General features: G+C 44.6%; 1 protein-coding gene across 2 annotated transcripts; it reads right to left on the bottom strand.

The window, feature by feature from the left end:
* Positions 1-1,687: 1,687 nt before the first annotated feature.
* On the bottom strand, positions 1,688-15,588 carry LOC139404845 (phosphatidylinositol 4-kinase beta-like). Of its 2 annotated transcripts, XM_071147378.1 has the most exons (13): positions 15,468-15,588; positions 12,482-13,200; positions 12,006-12,374; positions 6,654-6,881; positions 6,340-6,567; positions 6,131-6,240; positions 5,905-6,009; positions 5,654-5,777; positions 5,389-5,502; positions 4,640-4,791; positions 4,108-4,240; positions 3,543-3,663; positions 1,688-3,318 (listed from the first exon to the last, which is right to left on the bottom strand). In XM_071147378.1, the coding sequence occupies exons 2-13, from the start codon at positions 13,175-13,177 to the stop codon at positions 3,137-3,139; spliced, it is 2,562 nt and encodes an 853-aa protein (XP_071003479.1). In that variant the 5' UTR covers positions 13,178-13,200; positions 15,468-15,588; the 3' UTR covers positions 1,688-3,136. The 2 variants fall into 2 exon arrangements, with proteins under 2 accessions (XP_071003479.1, XP_071003480.1); XM_071147379.1 differs by lacking the exons at positions 1,688-3,318; positions 3,543-3,663 and adding an exon at positions 3,714-3,846 and having other exon boundaries at positions 15,468-15,571.
* Between the last annotated feature and the right edge of the window lie 1,780 nt (positions 15,589-17,368).

Raw genomic sequence — 17,368 nt, forward strand, 5'->3', positions numbered from 1 at the left:
AGTGGTTTGTTCCCCTTTTCTCTAACTTGATCAGTACTGATAAAAACTAGATCGGGAGAGGAAGAATATTCTGTCACGTTGTCCTCCTGAATGTGTCCAACCAATACAGAGTCCCGATGTTGAATCCCAAAGTTATGACCAGGTATAATTTTGTATGCATGACATCACAGGGGTCTGTCCCCCGTGGACCTCAAATCTTCCTATCCTGATTTGTCTACATTCCTTTTCCCTCCTAGGGCCTGTTCAATGGGGATAACCCTGCCCAGACACGTTGCTCCTGGTTGATTCATTTGAATCAGCTTCACCTGCAGTTTGACAGGGAAACAATTTTGCTAGCTGAGTGCAGTAACATTTAGAGGCAAAACATTTACTATAGTAGCATAGCCACGGGAAGTAATTGGGAGTTGGGGGTATTGTTTGTGGAGGTGGACAGGGTGGCAGCAGAGAACAATGTTTTGCATGCTCTAATTGGTCCACTAATACAGGATTATTAAAGGCCCAGCGCACTACTTTTGTGAGAGAGAAGAAAAAATAAAGAAACCATTATTTATTATGATTTTTCAGTGGGTGCTGCAGAACCCTCAGCACCCCTACTCTCTGTGGCTATGTGTAGTAGACTACGGGTATGCCTAGGCTGTGATTTAGGTGTGCATGCAATGACCTCTGGGAAAAGTGTATGCCCAGGCTAGTCGTGTGTTTCCATCTGTGGGTAGGCCTAAACGTTGTGCCTATTTCAATGTTATTATATACTATAGACCCCTTTCCTTGTCACCTTTCCTATAACCTAGCACCACTGATCATGACTTGACAGGTGGAAGCAGCACTAAGGTGAAAACCTGTCCATACTCTTCAGTTATTGGAAAGGAGTTCAAGGAGTACTGGGACATTTGAGGCAATAGTCTACTGATTGAATCAAATGTAGACACTGTCTACCTGTTCACGACAAGGAAGTCTGTGCAAAAGAAAAATGCGCAGACTTACTAATATTTACGTCGTGTGGATCCAACAGTGCCAGTTGTTTAAAGTTAGTGATTTATGAATCAAAGAACGGACAGCGCCTTTTCAAGCTCCGGTCAGGCATCCAAGGATATTTGTCGACAATCCTTGTCATCCACCAGGTTTCTGTATCACAAACACTAGGCAATTGGACTTGTTGGCTCAAGGAAATATTCTCCAGTCGGGAGAACTTCACGAGTAGGCTAAACATTCGATGAATGATGTTTAAATTATTTTCGGTGTGTAGTTGGTGATTGAGAAAAAGTATAGGTTACTTACCATTTTAACTTGATACTACTTCCTGATTGAGAAATCCAACTTACACGGAAAGTTTGAGGAGCTAAGCAAGGAGTGTCACGAGCTCAGGTGAAACTCAAACGTAATATCATACTTATAAATCTAAAGAGGGTTCATTTAATTGTCGGTATTATATGCTGTTTTCTATCAATGTAAAAACTTTCACCCGGTGCTTCAACGTTGATTGAATAGCCTAGCCTGACTTCTTCTAAGGAGGTGGGGTCAGTTTGTAAGTAATTTAAACATTTGCTAGCGGAAGTGTGGACAGGTAAGGGACTACCTCTGCAGTTGGCATTATGGTGTTTTTTAAAGCCTATCACCCAAGTACAATGGCGTAAAGTACTAGTTGTAGTAGATAGTAACGTATTGAAATATCCAGACAGGTAAAAATGTAATTTTCAACAACCTGACAGACAAATTAAATTTATTACAAAGAAAAATGTACAAGTTAAGGGAGGTCACGTGATCATAACAGCTGGTCCATTAAATAACAGTTTATAAAGAAATAAAAAGGTTTGACAAAAACACTAAAGGTAGTAGAAAAACTATTGGGAGAAATACATTTAATTAGGATTCTAGCTTGTAATTGGTTTGCCCTTACACATTCAGACATCTGGAACAGGGGTGAGAATCCAGATTCTATTGAGATGAATGTAGAGTGGTGGATGGACATAAATCATCTCTATCCTGCCCTAAAACACAGGAAATCAGCCATACAGTTCATAGACCCCATCTTTATCAACCTCCATCCAAAAGCATTCTGATTTAGAAATGTTGAAGTAACACTTTAATTCAACCATTTGTGAATTGACTATTTTCCTCAATGTTCAAAGCCTTTGCTGCTTTTGTGAAATACTGGGTTCTTCTGAGGTACTTCAGTCACATTGGTTCTTGTAGAACTGCTTTGCTCTCCTTTTGTCTACTCAGACCCTCCCCACAAGTACCAGTTTCTAGTGGCTCAATAGACAGCAGTAGGCTCTTCTTCTTCCTCCAAAATTATACCAGGTAGAAATACAAGTCTTCACAGTTGAGTCATGTCCCTTCATACAAAGTGATGCACAAAAGCTTACAGAAGAAATTAGGTTGATAGAAGATACATCGGTAGCGTGGCGCAACCTCATTCCAACCCACTATTGTTGGATCATATTTTGAGGGAACTATGTGCATCTAGCAAACAATGTCACTCCTCAACAACCAAGAACAGTCATGAGTATGGCAGTCCAAAGACAATGGAAACGGAGCTGGTTCCTAAGCATTTCACTAAGTGTTCATTCCATGACTGAGAAAGTGTAGAGAAAACCACTGTAATAGAGAGTTTGGAATGAAATGGTCAATATGGAGACTGAACACCATCACACACTGGGGTGAGACAGATTGATTTAAAGGGCTGGTGAGTGTCATGTATATCTGAGGCACAGGGAAACTGTACCATTACATACTGCAGAGACGGGGAGAAACAGAACACATTCCTATTGGAGAAAACAAAGCACATGGAAAGATATAAGGGGGTAAAACAGACAGAGAAACAGAGAGATATGAATAAAGATGCAGGAAAAGATGAAAACCACAGCTGAAACCTCTCCAATCTCCTGTCTAAATCCTGTGAGGAAAGACATCAGTCCAAGGTTGAGGTGGTGTTAGAAACACAACTATAAACTATGAATGTATTCTGTCTGTAGAGGTATGGGGACTTGTAGGGTGTGGGAGTGGAGTGGTCTCTGCCCGTGGTGCGGCCTCTCCAGTCCAGTCCATGTATGTCCACTGCACATTTAGAAACACACACACACTCATGTATCCTTTCCATACACACGTCCTGTACATACGCACACACACACACACACGTTCACATGATGCCGTTGGTGAGGTACTGGAAGCCGTCATAGAGCTTGGTGGTGATGGAGCGCATGGATCCGTCCACCATCTGCTCCACCAGGACCTGCAGCTGTTCCTCCGTCAGGCTCATGTGGAAACGCTCCTTCAAGGTCCGGATGGTGCTGGATCCGTGGAAGCAGGGCAGCTGGGAGCCTGGTAGGGAGAAGAGAGGGACACTGATGAAGTACACTGTAGTACAGTTTGTTACTCATAACGACCAAGTGTACTTCTCCATAAAGCACTTTCCTTAAAGTTAAAGCTACTTTACAAGACTAACTAAAGCTAACATGACTACAATACAGACTAGGACCAGAGAGACATGCCATGACTGATACACAGTTGTGGGTTAGGACTAGGTAAGTATGAAGAGTAATTACCTTGCTGCATGATCTCCACTATCTGGATGACTTTGTCCATGTGTTTACGTGCTGCTATCAGGCCCTGCAGCATGAGCATCTTATAGTAATTAAACATGTCTCCATCCAGACCTCCCATCACCTAGAGAGAGACAGAGCATCTTATAGTAATTAAACATGTCTACATCCAGACCTCCCATCACCTAGAGAGAGACAGAGCATCTTATAGTAATTAAACATGTCTACATCCAGACCTCCCATCACCTAGAGAGAGACAGAGCATCTTATAGTAATTAAACATGTCTCCATCCAGACCTCCCATCACCTAGAGAGAGACAGAGCATCTTATAGTAATTCAACATGTCTCCATCCAGACCTCCCATCACCTAGAGAGAGACAGAGCATCTTATAGTAATTAAACATGTCTCCATCACCTAGAGAGACAGTCACAAGAAAGTGTTGTATTAGTCAATTAGCTTTGTTGAAGATGGCAAAGTGTTTCAAACCTCTGCTTTACTCCTGGTTCAACAGAAATCAGCAAATCTGAATAAGAACGTTGCATTAGCGTTCCTGTCAATTAACTCACGTCTACAAACTCGTTGGTGAGCTTGAAAGCAGAGGTCTCGAAGCCCAGGTTGCGGGGCGAGCTGGACAGAATGAAGCCAAAGTCTATGTGGATGATGTGGCCCTCAGCGTCCAACAGGATGTTGCCATTGTGTCTGGAGAGATGACAGGGCAGAGAGAGATGACAGGGCGGAGAGAGATGACAGGGCGGAGAGAGATGACAGGGCGGAGAGAGATGACAGGGCGGAGAGAGATGACAGGGCGGAGAGAGATGACAGGGCGGAGAGAGATGAGAGAACAGAAATGGTCAGAAAGAAAGAGGGAAAATAAGAGAGTGAACAGAATGTAAGTAATGAGAGAGAGAGATGAGAACAAAATGTAAGTGATGAGAGAGATATGAGAACAAAATGTAAGTGATGAGAGAGAGATGAGAACAAAATGTAAGTGATGAGAGAGAGATGACAGGGAGGAGAGATGAGAACAAAATGTAAGTGATGAGAGAGAGAGAGAGAGGATATAGGAGTGAATGAGAGGAAGTAGTGGGTGTGTCTGACCTGTCTTTGACCTGCAGCAGGTAGCAGATGAGACAGTAGCCTGCACAGCTCTGGACAAAGTTGCGCTGGGCCGTGAGGAAGGCCTCGGTGGTGTGGGTACCGTGTTCCTGCAGGAAGTAGTCCAGCAGAGACATCTGGCTCTGTTTCTTCACCTGGCGGAGGGATATCAGAGAACTTTAACATGGAAGTCCCACTCCAGTCTCCCTTTCAGATCATGTAACACCTTTTCTACTTAACAAAAGGCCCATCTTAATAGGTGGTCCAGTCATGACACAACTAGGTGGTCCCATCAGACCAACTCATTGAAGTTTGTAGGACATATTTAATAATCATTTGGTGGGTGCATATATTTGCCCTACTTCACACATGTACAAGTGTGTATTATATACATGTGTGAATTGAAAATGTCATTTTTTATTTATACATATCCCAACTCCCCCTGAGACACTCTCGGATAGTGGGGTTACGGTCAGGGCATTATCAACGGTGACCCAGGAGCAATTAGGGTTAAGTGCCTTGCTCATGGGCACATCGAGATTTTTCAGCTTGGGGATTCAAACTAGTGACCTTTCGGTTACTGGCCCAATGCTCTAACATCCTACCCACTAGACTACCTGCCGTGTGCCGCTAGAAGCCTAATATCTGGGAGAAAAGGTATTGATCTAGCTGGCTGAGGGGCAAAGGTAGTAACGTTAAATACTACTAATAGTAATGTTTGTTTTTGTTGGAGCCTTTCTGAGTCCACTCACCTGGTGGATGGACACTGCGTTGACTATGGGTTCAATCATGCCGCTGTCAGAGGAGATCACCAGGATCTTGTAGGGTTTGATCCAGATAGGCACGCGCTCCTGTTCCCAGATGATCTGGGAGAGGGAAGAGAGCGGTACATAATTAGTCCAGATAAAGTATATACAGGAGATTATACTGTCATGTAAATGCTGGGTGTGTATATGTGGAAAGAGAGGTTCATCCTTGCTGTGTTTGTGGAGCTAGAGAGTCTCCATTAAGAATGACCTGGAGCTGCTGCAGCACTTGAGAGGCCAGGAGCTCTTGCCGAAGGTCGTCGCCACACTTGACGATGACTGACAACAACCTCCAGGTAGGGATGTGTCCATATGGGGAGCCCTCCCTTATCCGCCTATTCAGAATAACACAACAAGTACAGGCACATACAATTAGCAAAGCTCAAACCTTTCCTCTAGCCTTGAGGTTACCATCAAGGCATGCAACACCTCCACGGTCCACTGTGGGGATTGAGTACGCACTGAACCTTCTCCTGCCACGGCTCCTTGAGGGCCACTGCTGAAGGGTCCTCTGGGTCCCGTTTGAATGTGGTGGGTGTGTGAGCTAGCTGCTCTGAGAGACGCCGCCTGTGTAGTGGGGGAAACACACACATTCACCGTCACTACTGAAGAAGCATCATATACATCACAGTTTGAAAGACTACATTATACCACCCAAGCTAGCTCTCTCCCAGCTATTCCTCTGTACCTGATGTCTCCAGCAGCGATGAAGATGGGCTCCTTGCTGTCCAGGCTGGTGATGCTGTCCACTGAGAACTGGGAGATGTTGTCACAGCTGTTGGTGTGGAACTCTGGGAGCTGGGATAACAGAGGAGGGGAAAGAACGGGGGAGAGGGTGAGTACACAGCCCACACTCCTTCGCTACCTGATAAGGGTAGGTGGGCTCCTGACCCCTACCTCCACCTGCAGATCCCTGATGTCGTCCACAGACCAGGCTTCGTTATCCTCATCGTAGTTGTGAACCGTTGAGAAGCCCCCGGCTCGCTGATCTGCCGTGATGCCGCAGTCCGGAAGGTTCTCCACTGAGCGCGTGCTGCGGATCCTGGTCTCGGAGATCCGCACCGGAACGTTGGACGTCTCAAAGTCCTCACACTCCAGAACCTCCACATAGATGAGGTACGGCGCCTGACCAGGTAGAGGTGATTGTTTACATGTTTGTGTTGGTGCGTCGTCTCCTTCTACACTGTGTGTGTGTGTGATCTCCCCCTCACCTTGTCTTTGGAGTTGAGCACCACAGCCTGTGTGTGAGGGACGCGCACCACGTGGTGGTCGAAGGCGGCGGTGGGCAGCCAGACGCGGGCGGGCAGCTTGTGGTTGAGCAGCGAAAGCTCCGAGATGAGCCGGGACGTCTTCTGCTCCTTAGTGGGCAGCGTGGCCAGCCGCTTCCCAATGCCCATCAGGGACTTGATGAACTCTCTCTGCGGTGCCAGACGCGCCGGCTACAGAGGAGGAGGAAATCAGATGTATGAACATAATGACCTTTGGAGTAATAGTGATTTGTAAGAATAGTTCAGTGTTGTGTTGGAACCAAATACTCTCTACAACAACACACCTTCTCGTGTTGACCCCCAGAGAACAGGGAGCACCACTCCCTTGTCAAATTACAACAGCAACTTAGATGTACAGCCATGAGCCGCTGCTCCATTTGTGTCAAGTTAGTTTGAAATGATTCAGAAGTCAAGGCCCATTATTGCAGCTGATTCAAGTGAGCAAATGTGTATAATCGCCTGTAGTCTTAAAATAGCCTTTTAAAAAGCCGAAACCCTTCAGCAACCAACTTGACACAAATGTCAGAAGATAAGACTAGTTGAAACATGAAAGACCAGAACTTGAAACCATTGGCAAATCATTCATTTGAGGCTAAATTATTGCAGCAGTGGTTTAAAGAAGTCCAAGTTTACACAAAGCCCCAAAACATATACAGACATATTTTGTAAAAATAGAAAATTAAAGCAATAGAGTGGAGGTTTATAAGCATGTATCACAATCTGCACCCGTAACAACCATAGATACACAACTGAAACATGACCCCAAAAAACAATGACGAACAGATCCCACTGCTGCCACCAATGACCTGACCTGACCCCTGAAGGCTATTTATCTCTGGAGCCCAACGTTACATATTGAGATACATGCTTACAACTCCTCACTTCGCAGACAGAGAGTAGTCTACAACCCGGCTGCCAATGGAGACAGGCAGCCATCATCCCAGAATGCACCACAGAAGTCTGTGGTGATGGAGGCCGTTAACTTACTGTACCAGTCTTAGTCTAACAATTAAGACTTTCAGAGCTGGAGCTTAGATCCTGGGAAAGGTGAGAGGTTAAAGTACAAAGTAAGGAAAGGAAAGGGGGGTGGAGGGAAAGAAAGTAAAAATTCTTATTTTTAAAATGTTTATACCAACAACAAGAATCATAATTAGGTAGTATCAGACTGTATGCCCCCAGTGAATGGGAAGAGGCTGATTTGTGTGCCTGTGTATTCCAGGGTCTTGTTGTGAGGAGTGACAACAAATCTGCAGCTCTACAATGATCCCGGTTATCTGGGTGAACTACTACTAACACTCTCACATGATACTAAAGGTCACAGAGCATGGGGAATAGAATAGAGGAAATAGAGACATGAGAGCTATGTCTATAGAGCATGGGGAAGCAAGGACAACATTAAGAGAGAGATGAGCAGAGAAAAGCTTCCTTTATGAAAGTCTAGTGACATCCAGTGTTTATGAATGGTTACTCACAACAGACAGTGTCTCACTACACATTAATCAGGGGGAGGAGGAATGATGGTGGGAAGAGTCCAAACTAGATCCAGGCCTTCAGAAAGTATTCACCCCCCTTGACTTTTCACAGCATTTTGTTGTATTACAGCCTGAATTTTTTATTATTTTGGGTCACTAGCCTACACACAATACCTCATAATGTCAAAGTGGAATTGTGTTTTTAGAAATGTGTACAAATTAATGAGAAATTAAGAGCTGAAATGACTTGAGTCAATAGGTCGAATATTCAATCCCTTTGTTATGGCAAGCCTAAATCAATTCAGGAGTACAAATGTGCTGAACAAGTCACATAATACTGTGTGTAATAATAGTGTTTAACATGATTTCTGAATGACTACCTCATCTCTGTACCCCACACATACAATTATCCATAAGGTCACTCCGTCGAGCAGCGCATTTCAAACACAGATTCAACCACAAAGACCAGGGAGGTTTTTCAATGCCTCGCAAAGACACCCATTGGTAGATAGGTACAAAAAAATGAAAAGCAGACATTGAATATTCCTTTGAGCATGGTGAAGTTATTAATTACACTTTGGATGGTGTACCAATACACCCAGTCACTACAAAGATACAGGCGTCCTTCCTAACTCAGTTGCCGGAAAGGAAGGAAACGGCTCAGTGATTTCCCCATGAGGCCAATGGTGATTTTAAAACAGTTAGAGTTTAATGGGTGTGATAGGAGAGAACTGAGGACGGATCAAAAACATAGTTACTCCACAATACTAACCTAAATAACAGACTGAAAAGAAGCCTGTACAGAATTAAAAAAAATATTCCAAAACATGCAACCTGTTTGCAGTAAGGCACTAAAGTAAAACTACAAAACATGTAGCAAAGAAATTAACTTGTCCTGAATACAAAGCATTAGGTTTGGGGCAAATTCTTGTAACACAACAAAATGTGGAAAAAGTCAAAGGGTGTGAATATTTTCTGAAGGTTCCACACAATCACTAGACACCTTGAACTCTCCTCCCAGTGTAACAGTGATGGTGCAACAGCAGTCTTTGTTCACACCATGTGTTTTACCAGCCTTTGCAGAAGGTCACGTGAGACTGAGACAGAATTTTCTGCTGCACGATGACATGAAGTTGGCACATCACATAACAGTATATTTAAATTCCCTTCCTGAATTGGCCTGGAATTGATTCTGACCTCGCGCCATAATGGGGCAGTATGTCTCTATAGTGGAGTCTCAATAAGAGAGTGGGGAGGTTGTGTTTTGGGTACCTCTATAACAACAATGATAAGGAAGTTGTGTCAATGACTCATCGATGACTAAAGGAACTAAACTGGTGTATCAGTGACTCGTGAAGAGACTTTGCAATTGAGATTTGATTTTCAATTGTGTATCCAACGACTAAACAACTAAAAGTGTTCAAATGTTTGATAATAGACCCGTTCATGCCTGAGAAGACTGCCTAATCCTAGATTATCACCCATATCAGGAGGGCACTTCCTTTTACATAATGACAGCTCTGCCGTTTCAGGGACAGTCCCTGAGCACCCTGTAGTGGTGATGACTGAGTACCTTTACATGCACACTAATAATTAGATAGTAAACTGATTATGGCAGTAGGCCAAGCACGGCAGGAGTCATGTAAACACGTTACTCTGCATATCTCAATCAGCGCACGGTCATAATCAAAGTAAGCACCAATTAAAACAGCTGGTTTTCTGAGCAATCTTTCAAATGACTAGGACATGCAAAGACCTTAATCAGAGCTGTAGCAGTGTTACTGAGCACGAGCAGCGCAAGCTTCCTCCTTTAGCGCCAGTGAAATTAGTTCAGAAAAACTGAAAGTGTGCATCTTAGAAATAGTTCACATTCAAACTTTTATGTCCAAACTCAGACTCAAATATAATTCACAAACGTTTATTTTGACTGGTGATTATCAAAGTCCCATCAGGTAGCCTGATTTCAGATGTGTCCATGTAAACTGGATTATTAGGGGAATCCTTCTTCTTGCGAAGCATGTAAATGTTTAAATCCAACTACTATAATAATAATCTAATTATTTACAATAATTGTACTATTGTGTGCATGTAAACATTAGCTACCCATCTTCCTTCAACGATGACGACAAGAACTACCGGTCTTATCAGTGTAGCTAAATTAACCATTATGACAAATTCTTTACTCTGGTGTTTTTGTATCCAATAGCTACCAGGTTAATAGCCGAGTACTGATGATGTTGCCACATGGTCAGTCGCCATAGCGAACTAGTTTCTCCCAAGATATCACCAGACCTCAATAGAGAACTCTGGGCATGGTGTTTCTAGAAGCACTGTGACCCTATAGTAACACTGTCTCCATGTTTGTAAACCGAAGAGGGAGCTAAGAGAGAAAGGAGGAAGTGACCAGAGGGAAATCACTGAGCTTGAAACTGAACTGCTGATTAAGTTTGGTGTGGTAGTCACATATACACATGCACGCACGGACACACACATACAGAGCTTAATTGGTCAAAGATCCTTTCTTCAACATTTTTATATTTGAGTCATTTAGCAGACGATCTTATCCAGAGCAACTTACAGCAATGAGAGCACACATTTTTATACTTTATTTGTACTGGTCCAACGTGGGAACGGAACCCATAACCCTGGCCATGCTCTACCAACTGAGCTACATGGTCCCAAGTGGGAACGGAACCCATAACCCTGGCCATGCTCTACCAACTGAGCTACATGGTCCCAAGTGGGAACGGAACCCATAACCCTGGCCATGCTCTACCAACTGAGCTACATGGTCCCAAGTGGGAACGGAACCCATAACCCTGGCCATGCTCTATCAACTGAGCTACATGTCCCAAGTGGGAACGGAACCCATAACCCTGGCCATGCTCTACCAACTGAGCTACATGGTCCCAAGTGGGAACGGAACCCATAACCCTGGCCATGCTCTATCAACTGAGCTACATGTCCCAAGTGGGAACGGAACCCATAACCCTGGCCATGCTCTACCAACTGAGCTACATGGTCCCAAATGGGAACCGAACCCATAACCCTGGCCATGCTCTATCAACTGAGCTACATGGTCCCAAGTGGGAACGGAACCCATAACCCTGGCCATGCTCTACCAACTGAGCTACATGGTCCCACGTGGGAACGGAACCCATAACCCTGGCCATGCTCTACCAACTGAGCTACATGGTCCCACGTGGGAACGGAACCCATAACCCTGGCCATGCTCTACCAACTGAGCTACATGGGACCACGTGGGAACGGAACCCATAACCCTGGCCATGCTCTACCAACTGAGCTACATGGTCCCAAGTGGGAACGGAACCCATAACCCTGGCCATGCTCTACCAACTGAGCTACATGGTCCGACGTGGGAACGGAACCCATAACCCTGGCCATGCTCTACCAACTGAGCTACATGGGACCACGTGGGAACAGAACCCATAACCCTGGCCATGCTCTACCAACTGAGCTACATGGGACCACGTGTGAGTTACATAACCATGACACCTTCTATACAGAGACAGAAGAGGAAGTATTATTCCCTGCTCTGTCTGGAATATGTGCATTCCACTGACCCCAAACCCCAATAGCATGTTATCTCTGGGACTATTTTTCAGACAACTGGTGATAACAGCTACAGATTAAGAGTGCTGGACTGTGAAGCTCTTTCTGTTCTTGTATAATGCCCCCCCATTGGACACCAAGCAGTTGCTTCCAAAGTTAGCTATCCCACTTTGAGAGACACCTGCCAAGATACAGAGAAACAAAGTGACTTAGTGGAAAACAAAAATGTGTATATACTCCCAGTGCACACCTCGTCCTGGTTGCTCTCCACCTTGGGGTTGCTCGCTGTCCTCTTCAGGTTGCTGCTCAGGCTGATGCTGACCGTGGCGTCCGACTTGGAGCGCTGATGCGTGCGCTTAGTAGGCGACAGACCGTGCTCTCCGCCCAAGCCGTGCCCGTGCAGGGATGGTGCAGCAGTCGGAAGTGGGCAGAAAGGGGCCAACGTCAGTGGCTGGCGGGCACGGACTGCAACTGGTTTGAGTTCGTCGGAGAAGATGAGTTTGCGTAGCTTGGTGCCGCGCGAGTGTCGCTGTGTGGAGATGTGCATGTCGGAGGAGTAGGCGCCCAGCAGCCAGGCGCACTGCAGCGAGAAGGAGATACTCTGACGGCAGCGGTGCACCTGTGGTGGAAAAATGATTTGATGTGAAAGGAGCTATAGAGAGGATACATTTCTAACTCTGATGAGTAGCTAGCCACAGAGGTAGTTCAGGGAGGTAACATACGCACCACGTAGGGCTTGATGGCGTCTCCCACGTCCTCGTCCATGTGGATGTACATGTTGAGCAGCTGCGGCAGGTAGAAGTCCACCTCCTCGTGGCGGAAGCTGAACAGACGGTTGCCGATGTAGGCCTGCACACCCGGCTCCTTGGAGTTGTGTAGATAGGAGATGGCCATTGACACGTCGAAGAGTTTGGACTCAAACAGCCGCAGCAGCCACGACTGCTTGGAGGGGTTGTGGCGCTGGCGCCGCCGCGCGCTTTTCACCGAGCCTGGAGGCAGTGCCTCAGAGTCCTCCTCCCCGGGGATTTTTGGGGGCTTGATAGGCTCTGTATGTACAGTCCCGTTGACCAGTGTTTGGTCTGTGCTATTGCCACCATCAGACCCAGGACCTGACCCCTCACTTTCGCCTTTGAGAAACTTCACCTTCTGCAGCACCTCCTGGCAGGCCATCTTGGCCACCTCGGGATCGATGACCAGGGTCAGCTCGCCCACGCCCTCTGAGATGACATCCAGGGGTGGGCTGGAGGCGGCTGGACCATCGCTGTGAGTGGGGCTGGGACTGGTGGTCTGCTGATAGTGGTAGGATCCAGAGGAAGGGGAGGAGGGCAGAGAGAGTGAGGGAGAGGAGGAGGCTGTGGAGGGGCTCTGCGGTTCTAATTCCTCTGGCTGTACAGCAGACAGACCCAGCTCCGTGTCACCCATCACGGCCGCTCACCACACTCCCACTGGGGCCAGACAGAGACAGAGACACAGAGACAGAGAGACAGAGACAGTAGGAAACAGAAAGAGGTTTCATCATTGTTTTGGCCCTCAACGTGTGACAGACCTAGGTTTGTGGAGGTCATGACATTTTGTCAGCAGGTTATTGTCATGCAATAGACTGCCGGTCTCACGGTAATTGACTGTTAATTAACAAACACGTTTAGCATATCCAGGCCTCCACGCATACAAGCCGCATAAAAGCCTTTGAAACAATTGGAAAGTTGAATTAATCTATTTAATATACACAATCACAATGAATCCATTATGTATTTTAGGCAGGTCTTAAGAAATATGATATGAAGAAAATGTATTTCAGAAGAACATGTTTTCTGGCTATGCGCCATGCCATTGGCTGTAGGCTTGTTAATTTAGTTTTAGTTTAAAAAAACACTATACTGTTTTGAGAAGTTTTTGATGTGATTTTTGACTGCATTTTCATCGATATTAGAGTGGTTGGAGGGACAATAGAGCCCTGAATACCAGGCCGTTAGCGACCTGATGGTCGTTAGCGAGTTGGGTACTATCAAAGCATGTCCAGAGTGCATAAGTGGAGATTACCGTGACATGGAATTCTACTGCGGTCATGAATCATGACTGTCGGAGTGGCGGTAATATGGTCACCTCAACAGCCCTAGACAGGCCGCAAGTCTGCAAAACACAGCCCATAGCTCCTTTGATTCTTCATATAGCATTTACATTGAACAGGAATCAGGTTTGGGCTAAGTGGAACAAAGTGCTCAGTGTGTAAAATGGATCTGACAATCTGTGTCCGTCTTCCCATCAGTCAACTAACATACTGTCTGTAAATGCAGGCCAATGATCTTTTCTATGAGTCACTGTCCAGCCATCTGTCCTTCTATGAACGTGTTCGCCTGACTGAGGTCACTGTCTTCCGGCAGGCCCTGCTATGTAACGCACATGGCCATACACACCTGCTAATTCTACTGAGCAGATTAGCACCACAGCAGCACTACCTAGTGCCATGCACTACAGGCCCAAAGCAGGGAGAGGGAGGGTTGTCTCTCTGAAACCTCTGTTATCCATCAGGTGTCAATCTTCAACGTGGTTAATAGCACCCCATCACAAGCCATCCATCGTAGAACACAGTGAATAAGGGATCTACCAGAAACTTCACGACTACAAAGATGAAACCAATACATTTTTCACATTGTTGAATCAACAATGTGGGCTAAGGGCCTCGATCTTTGAGAAGAATGGGTGCAGTATAACACTGGTCCTGCTGTATAGGACTTGTGTGGGTGGTGGAGCAAAGTACTTCCTCATTGGGCTAGTATCCATCAGTCTTTTTCTTTGATCAATATGCTGAAAAATTAAAACTCAGTTTTGGTGGGTGTTGAACAAAAGTGTCAGGTTTGTATACAGTGTTCAGCAGATGGAATATAAATTAACCCTTCGCTAGCTGGCTGCGGCAAGTTGTTGTTGAATTAGCCGTTTCAAGAAGCAGGGACAAGGCAAGGAATTACGCATAGCTAGCACTTATCCAATCGTCCAAACAGAATCATACAGGTGTCTAGCCAGCCAACACCGTCTAGGCAAGGGGTGTGTCATGGAGATAGGTATACAAACATTTGACACGTGTGGTTAACGTTATAAATATGCTGCAGTTGCAATTAACTTTGCTCGCAAATAACGTTGGCAAAACATTTACTAGAACGTTAACGTTAGATAGAGATGGCTAACTCGCCTCAGACGAGTAACGTTAGGTAGACAATCAAACACTAGCTATCTAACTGTCAGTAGTTAGTTAACAGTTCACTAGCCAGCTAGTTGTCGAGCTTGCTGACTAGCTCAGAGCGTAACGTTATTTGCTAGGTAGCTAACATTAGTAAACTATTTATTCTAGTTAAATTATCTATAATTTAGTAGCTATAGTTTAGTAGCTAGCTCCTTCTCATTCCTGGTCAGATTTAGCCATCTAACGTTAACTACATATCTTCCTTAAACGATAAGAAATACCGGTGTTATCATAGTAGCTAAATTAACCATTATGACAAATTCTTTACTCGGGTGTTTTTGTATCTAATTGCTAGCTACCAAGTGAATAGCCGACTAGCTGCTAACCTAAACCTGAGGGATTAACGTTAGCTAGCTCGCTTGCTAGCACATAAGTAGCTAACGTTACACCAGCTAACTTGCGTATCAAACTCCTCGTTTTCTTTAAGGCCACGCCACTCTGAGTGCTATAAACAATTAGAAACATAACTCCTACCTTAAAATTGTATTGGATGGTTAGCTATTTAAGTTTTTTTTATCTCCAATATCTCTGCTCCATTTAGAATGCGTTCAGTCCCTCAAAGTGCCGAGTTCTCTGAACAACTTATTGGAGAGGTGACAGACTAGGGCTGCCTGCTTAGTGCCTGTGTAAAATATATTTGTCCATTATGACAAACTACTCCACAATAAGTGTTGTTGTAAAACATAGAAAATTGCTGAATGAAGAACGTGTAAAATTTTAGCTACATCCAAAAGTGCGTAATATGGTAGAGTAGGGTGCACTATGATACCAGTGTATTACACATAGGCGACAGGAGGTTGGTGACACCTTAATTGGGGAGGACAGGCATATGGTAATGGCTGGAAAATAATAGGTGGAAAGAGATCAACATCAAACACATGGTTTCCATTCGCTCCATTCCAGGCATTATTATGACCAGTCCTCCCCTCAGCAGCCTACACTGACATAGACCTATCCTTTACCAGTGTATTGATAATATACCTTTCATTACTATACACTTGTTTGTGTCATAGCGGATGACTAAGTGTATCGCTGGAAGCTTCCAGAGATGTAGAAGTACTATTGCCACAGATATAAAAATGCCTTTTATGGGTCAATAGTATGCTTGGTTTCCCCACTTTGTCACAGTGCTTTGACTTGGATTACACAGTTGTGCTCTGCCTGGCTGCTGTGGATGCAGGAGGGGGATGTAGCGGTGCATCACTACTACTCTCCTGAGACCTAGAAGTACTGTTGTCCCAGACCATGGTGCATCTTGGGTGTGTTTGTGTGGAGTGTTTGCCCCCCTCTGGAATTTCCACTGTCACACACACGCGTATGGCCAAGCCTGGCATGAATATAGGATTGCCGTGCTGATAGCAATGATCTATTTGCATCATCTGACCATTTTATTTCCTCACTTCTGATGTTAATTAACCACATCTTTGGATCTGAAAGTAGTATGGATTGATTCAGTTTAGGGATGTTGGAAAGTAGCTGCCCAAATCATGCCTGGTGTAAAATTTAGAAAAGTTTATAGGTCACCTGCACCTATGGGCAGTAGCAGGCACTGTTGAGCAAGTATAAATTAAGGCTCACTAGCCACTAAATCCAGCCAGCCAAAGGATCTTTGCTCCAGGTCACACATAACCTGGCCACCATCAAAAGTTAGTTATTTTCCAATGCAAACCAGTATTGCCAATATGTTAAGTCCTTTAAAATAAATCCTTGCAGTGATACCCACTGGCCCAAATATTATCTGAAGTGTAACTGACTCACCCAAGCTTGAGAAAGCTTTTGATAGATTTGCTTAAGGGTCATGCTTCAAGGTCATTCCAGACATGTAGTGTAATGAACCATAGCTATGAGACTCAGTGATCAATTATTATTATCATTCTATATAATAATGTAGGAATATGCAGTACATTTATTCAATGTATTTAAAACCATTAATATCTTGCAAATGAACATTATCAATGAGTATTTAAATCAAATGAACTATATAATTATGCAAACCATTATTAATGTAGCAGAATTGGTAGACTGGTGGTTAGAGGTAGTTAGCGTAATAGAGCGTTGGGCCAGTAACTAACTGAAAGGTTGCTGGTTTAAATACCTGCGCCGACAAGGCAAAAAATATGTTGTGCATTTGAGCAAGTCACTTAACCCTCATTTACTATAGGGGCACTGTACTACTATGGCTAACCCTGTAAAACAACATGTTTCACTACACCCATCTAGTTTCCTATTAAATTAAGAGTAAACAATCCAGACATACAGATTCATTCAACCCTGCTGAACACACACACACTCAGGCCATTAAGGAATGATGAAAAATGAGAACGTCTTCATATTCTTAAAAAACAGTACGTCGCCATCAGATGTTACTCTATGAA

This window comes from Oncorhynchus clarkii, unplaced genomic scaffold (genome assembly GCF_045791955.1).
Source record: "Oncorhynchus clarkii lewisi isolate Uvic-CL-2024 unplaced genomic scaffold, UVic_Ocla_1.0 unplaced_contig_10956_pilon_pilon, whole genome shotgun sequence".
Classification (NCBI taxonomy): Eukaryota; Metazoa; Chordata; class Actinopteri; order Salmoniformes; family Salmonidae; genus Oncorhynchus; species Oncorhynchus clarkii.

Excerpts from the sequence above, each read along its gene's own strand:
- LOC139404845 (XM_071147378.1), bottom strand. The coding sequence starts at position 13,177 with ATGGGTGACACGGAGCTGGGTCTGTCTGCTGTACAGCCAGAGGAATTA. Across the intron at positions 6,010-6,130 it reads ATCGCTGCTGGAGACATCAG|GCGGCGTCTCTCAGAGCAGC; the intron begins GTACAGAGGAAT and ends CCCACTACACAG. Across the intron at positions 3,664-4,107 it reads TCACCAACGAGTTTGTAGAC|GTGATGGGAGGTCTGGATGG; the intron begins GTGAGTTAATTG and ends GTCTCTCTCTAG.